The sequence below is a fragment of the Heptranchias perlo genome, chromosome 45 (genome assembly GCF_035084215.1).
Source record: "Heptranchias perlo isolate sHepPer1 chromosome 45, sHepPer1.hap1, whole genome shotgun sequence".
Classification (NCBI taxonomy): domain Eukaryota; kingdom Metazoa; phylum Chordata; class Chondrichthyes; order Hexanchiformes; family Hexanchidae; genus Heptranchias; species Heptranchias perlo.
In genome coordinates, this window is record NC_090369.1 from 861,312 (window position 1) to 865,543 (window position 4,232).

A 4,232-nucleotide genomic window follows, 5' to 3' on the forward strand; every position below is an offset into this window, starting at 1 on the left:
GAGATCCAGGTCTCCTGGCACAGACTCCATCACGAGTCTCGCAAACCGCAGGGATATCAGGTACACCGTGTGTTATAGGATCGCGGGAACGCCGCGGGATCGCGGGAACGCCGCGTGTTATAGTGTACATTCCCTCTCTGTATCCCGCATTCTCCCCTTTCTGGTCCGATCGTTCCTGCACCCTGTCTGCAGAGTTTTCCTCTCTTTCTCCCCAGGTCAGTGTGCGGAAAGATTCCGATCAGGTGGATTCCGAGCAGATCGTGAGCACGAGCGGGAACGACTCCTCCCGCCTGGTGCCAGGATTAGAGGGGAACACACTGTACCTGGTGACAGTCCGTGCGTATAACAGTGCGGGAGTCGGCCCCTCCAGTGCCCCCAGGACAGTTCTCACCAAGAAATCACGTAAGCTGCTCACTTCCTTGGATAATATCGAGTCTGGTTCCCCCTCCGTCTGCCTTCCCCCTCCCCACCGCCCGGTGCGGGGCTGAGCCCCCCCACACAGAGAGACTCTGACCCCGGCCATTCCCACCCCACCCATCCAAATATCTCCCCTCCTCCTGTCGGGTGTCCGTCCTTTGCACAGTAACAGGGGCAGTGGAGTGTTTCCAGCGCTCTCCAGGGGGTGACCCAGACATTACCCAGTCCCCCGTCACACTGAAGACCGTTAGTCCGTGTTGTCCTAATTACCGGTGATGTCTTTCTATACACAGCTCCAAGCCAACCCCCTCTCAACATCTTGTGGCACCAGCATGGCCCGGCAGTGTCTCTGGGCTGGGAGCCTGTTCGCAATATGGACAATGAGTCAGAAGTGATGGGATACAAGGTGAGAGGCACTCGGGGAAACCAATTCCAGCACTCGGGGCACTGAGCAGGGTGAGGGACTGACCTTTCACCTCCGGGGGGGGGGTCAAAGTCTCCTCTCTCTGCTGGCTGTGAAAGGCCCACGTGGAGTAAGGAGAGGCAGGGAGAGAGTTTACTCCGTATCACAGGGGAGTAAACAGAGACACTCCCTGTGTGGGTTTAGTGAGTGGGGAGTGTCCCCACGGGGGGAGAGAGTTTACTCCGCATCACAGGGGAGTAAACAGAGACACTCCCTGTGTGGGTTTAGTGAGTGGGGAGTGTCCCCACGGGGGGAGAGAGTTTACTCCGTATCACAGGGGAGTAAACAGAGACACTCCCTGTGTGGGTTTAGTGAGTGGGGAGTGTCCCCACGGGGGGAGAGAGTTTACTCCGCATCACAGGGGAGTAAACAGAGACACTCCCTGTGTGGGTTTAGTGAGTGGGGAGTATCCCCACGGGGGGAGAGAGTTTACTCCGCATCACAGGGGAGTAAACAGAGACACTCCCTGTGTGGGTTTAGTGAGTGGGGAGTGTCCCCACGGGGAGAGAGAGTTTACTCCGTATCACAGGGGGTAAACAGAGACACTCCCTGTGTGGGTTTAGTGAGTGGGGAGTGTCCCCACGGGGAGAGAGTTTACTCCGTATCACAGGGGGTAAACAGAGACACTCCCTGTGTGGGTTTAGTGAGTGGGGAGTGTCCCCACGGGGAGAGAGAGTTTACTCCGTATCACAGGGGAGTAAACAGAGACACTCACTGTGTGGGTTTAGTGAGTGGGGAGTGTCCCCACAGGGAGAGAGTTTACTCCGCATCACAGGGGAGTAAACAGAGACACTCCCTGTGTGGGTTTAGTGAGTGGGGAGTGTCCCCACGGGGGGAGAGAGTTTACTCCGTATCACAGGGGGTAAACAGAGACACTCCCTGTGTGGGTTTAGTGAGTGGGGAGTGTCCCCACGGGGAGAGAGAGTTTACTCCGTATCACAGGGGGTAAACAGAGACACTCCCTGTGTGGGTTTAGTGAGTGGGGAGTGTCCCCACGGGGAGAGAGAGTTTACTCCGTATCACAGGGGGTAAACAGAGACACTCCCTGTGTGGGTTTAGTGAGTGGGGAGTGTCCCCACGGGGGGAGAGAGTTTACTCCGTATCACAGGGGGTAAACAGAGACACTGAAATATCTGACTCGGGTCCTGATTGTCCCTCTGCCTCTCGCCAGGTGCTGTACCGACAAGAAGGACACAGCAGGAGCCAGGTCATCAAGACGAGGGAACCCTCGGCCGTCGTACTGCTCCCACAGGACGGAGTTTACATCATTGAGGTGCGGGCGTTCAGTGAGGGGGGAGACGGAACGATCAGCTCCCAGATCAGGGTCCCCAAATCATCAGGTAGGACTTCGATTCCTCCCGTTCCCCGTGCCGCAGGGCCTCGGCCCGTTCCCCCCGCCCCGGCGTGTGTTTAACGCCCGATCTCTTTCCCTCCTGTCTCAGGTTCCGATGCTGATTCCTGTTCTCCAGTCCAGGCCTCCTCGACCTCAGTGACCCTGATCCTTGCCCTGGTGCTGCCCTCAGCCTCCTGGTAGCCCCTCTCCCCCCCCCCTCTCCCCCCGTCTCGCCCCCCCCCTACGCGGGGAGAGAGGGGGGAAGACGGCGAACGGGTCCGCGTCAACAGTCCGCTGGATGGAGAGCGCGACCTCGGGATCGACCCCTGGAGCCTGTTGGGGAGGGGAGGGGGGAATCGGACCCAAGGACAATGACCCGGGAGGGTGAAAGGTCACCGATCTCCTCAGCGACTGGACCTCCTCTCCGGACACCAGGTCAGCTCACCGTGACGACTGGACCCCCCGCCCCCCCCCGTTTTATCTTCGACTGGAGGTGGAAATCTGCGACCCAGCGAAAGGGCACGAGCAGAGGACCTCGTGACCCGTGAACTCCGACCCGTGAACTCCGACCCGTGAACTCCGACCGTGTTCGAACTCTCAGCTCGTCCCCTCGGCCGATGCTCCCATCGACACGCCCTCCCCCCGACTCGGCCCCTGGGGAGGGTCGAGGGGGCTGGTCAGTTGTCCGCGTTGGCCTCTTGCTCTGCTTGTTCGGCTGTGGAACCCCCCCCCCTCACTCGGGGGGGGGGCGGGGGGGGGGCGGTGGGCAGCAGGCCGGACGTTCGAGCTCCCCGAACCCCTTTGCCCCCTCTAGCCCGGCAAGGGTCAGGGTCCTTGCACAAGGGGAGTTGGGCTGTAGGTTCTAAAAGCAGCAGAATTTGTAATCGAGGCCCAGGCTGTCGGCCTACAGTCCCCACGGTCAGGCTGGTGTGACTGACCTCTGACCCCGCCCTCCCGGTCCGGAGGCTGTGAACCCATGTGTTTGTGGGACAGTAGAGCTGGTTTGGGATCAGGCCCCGTTTCTCTGCCCCTTCGTCTGTCCATCCTCTCACTCCGTCTCTGTCTGTAGCCCCCGCCCCCCCCCAACCGTTGTCTCCCCATTGCTCAGCGACTTGCCTCAAAGTTTAGACTCCTTCCCCCACTGGCACTCAAGGCCCTGCTTTGGTTCCCGCTTCGAAATAAGAACTAGGAGCAGGAGTAGGCCATTCGGCCCCTCGAGCCTGTTCCGCCTTTCAATCAGATCATGGCTGATCTTTAACCTCAACTCCACTTTTCCGTCCGATCCCCATATTCCTTGATTCCCCAAGAGTCCAAAAATCTACCCATCTCAGCCTTGAATATACTCAATGACTCAGCATCCACAACCCTCTGGGGTAGAAAATTCCAAAGATTCACAACCCTCTGTGTGAAGAAACTCCTCCTCACCTCAGTCTTGAATGGCCGACCCCTTATCCTGCGACTATGCCCCCTAGTTCTAGACTCTCTAGTCAGGAGAAACAATCTCTTAGCATCTACCCTGTCAAGCCCCCTCATAATCTTATATGTTTCAATGAGATCACTTCTCATTCTTCTGGATCCACGGTTCTCAGTACGAACCGCGGGAGTGGTTCCAGTGCGGTTTCCATGGAGACAGTGGCACAGGGGCCCAGAGGGGAATTAGGCACCTGTGGAAATAAAACAGATTAAAATAGTTTATTTATAACAATTTGCAACGTAGAGACTCGTTTCTTTGTGCATTATAGTGTGTCTCCGTGTGATAGTGCGTGAGTGGGAGTGTGTGTGTGTGTGTGAGTGTGTTATAGTGTGTCTCTGTGTGATAGTGCGTGAGTGGGAGAGTGTGAGTGTGAGTGTGTGTGAGTGTGTTATAGTGTGTCTCTGTGTGATAGTGCGTGAGTGGGAGAGTGTGTGTGTGAGAGTGTGTGTGAGTGTGTTATAGTGTGTCTCTTTGTGATAGTGCGTGAGTGGGAGAGTGTGTGTGTGAGTGTGTTATAGTGTGTCTCCCTGAGATAGTGCGTGAGT

The 4,232-nt window shown here is 57.4% G+C and overlaps 1 protein-coding gene across 1 annotated transcript in view; it reads left to right on the forward strand.

The window, feature by feature from the left end:
* LOC137306831 (contactin-5-like) overlaps positions 1-3,901 on the forward strand; it is a 107,739-nt gene extending 103,838 nt beyond the window's left edge. Inside the window, exons 13-17 of the mRNA XM_067976230.1 lie at positions 1-60; positions 216-402; positions 711-823; positions 2,052-2,220; positions 2,323-3,901. The exon at positions 1-60 is cut by the window's left edge and continues 50 nt beyond it. Coding sequence (XP_067832331.1) covers positions 1-60; positions 216-402; positions 711-823; positions 2,052-2,220; positions 2,323-2,414 — 621 coding nt within the window. The 3' untranslated portion in view covers positions 2,415-3,901. The remainder of the gene's footprint in view (positions 61-215; positions 403-710; positions 824-2,051; positions 2,221-2,322) is intronic.
* Positions 3,902-4,232: the final 331 nt, after the last annotated feature.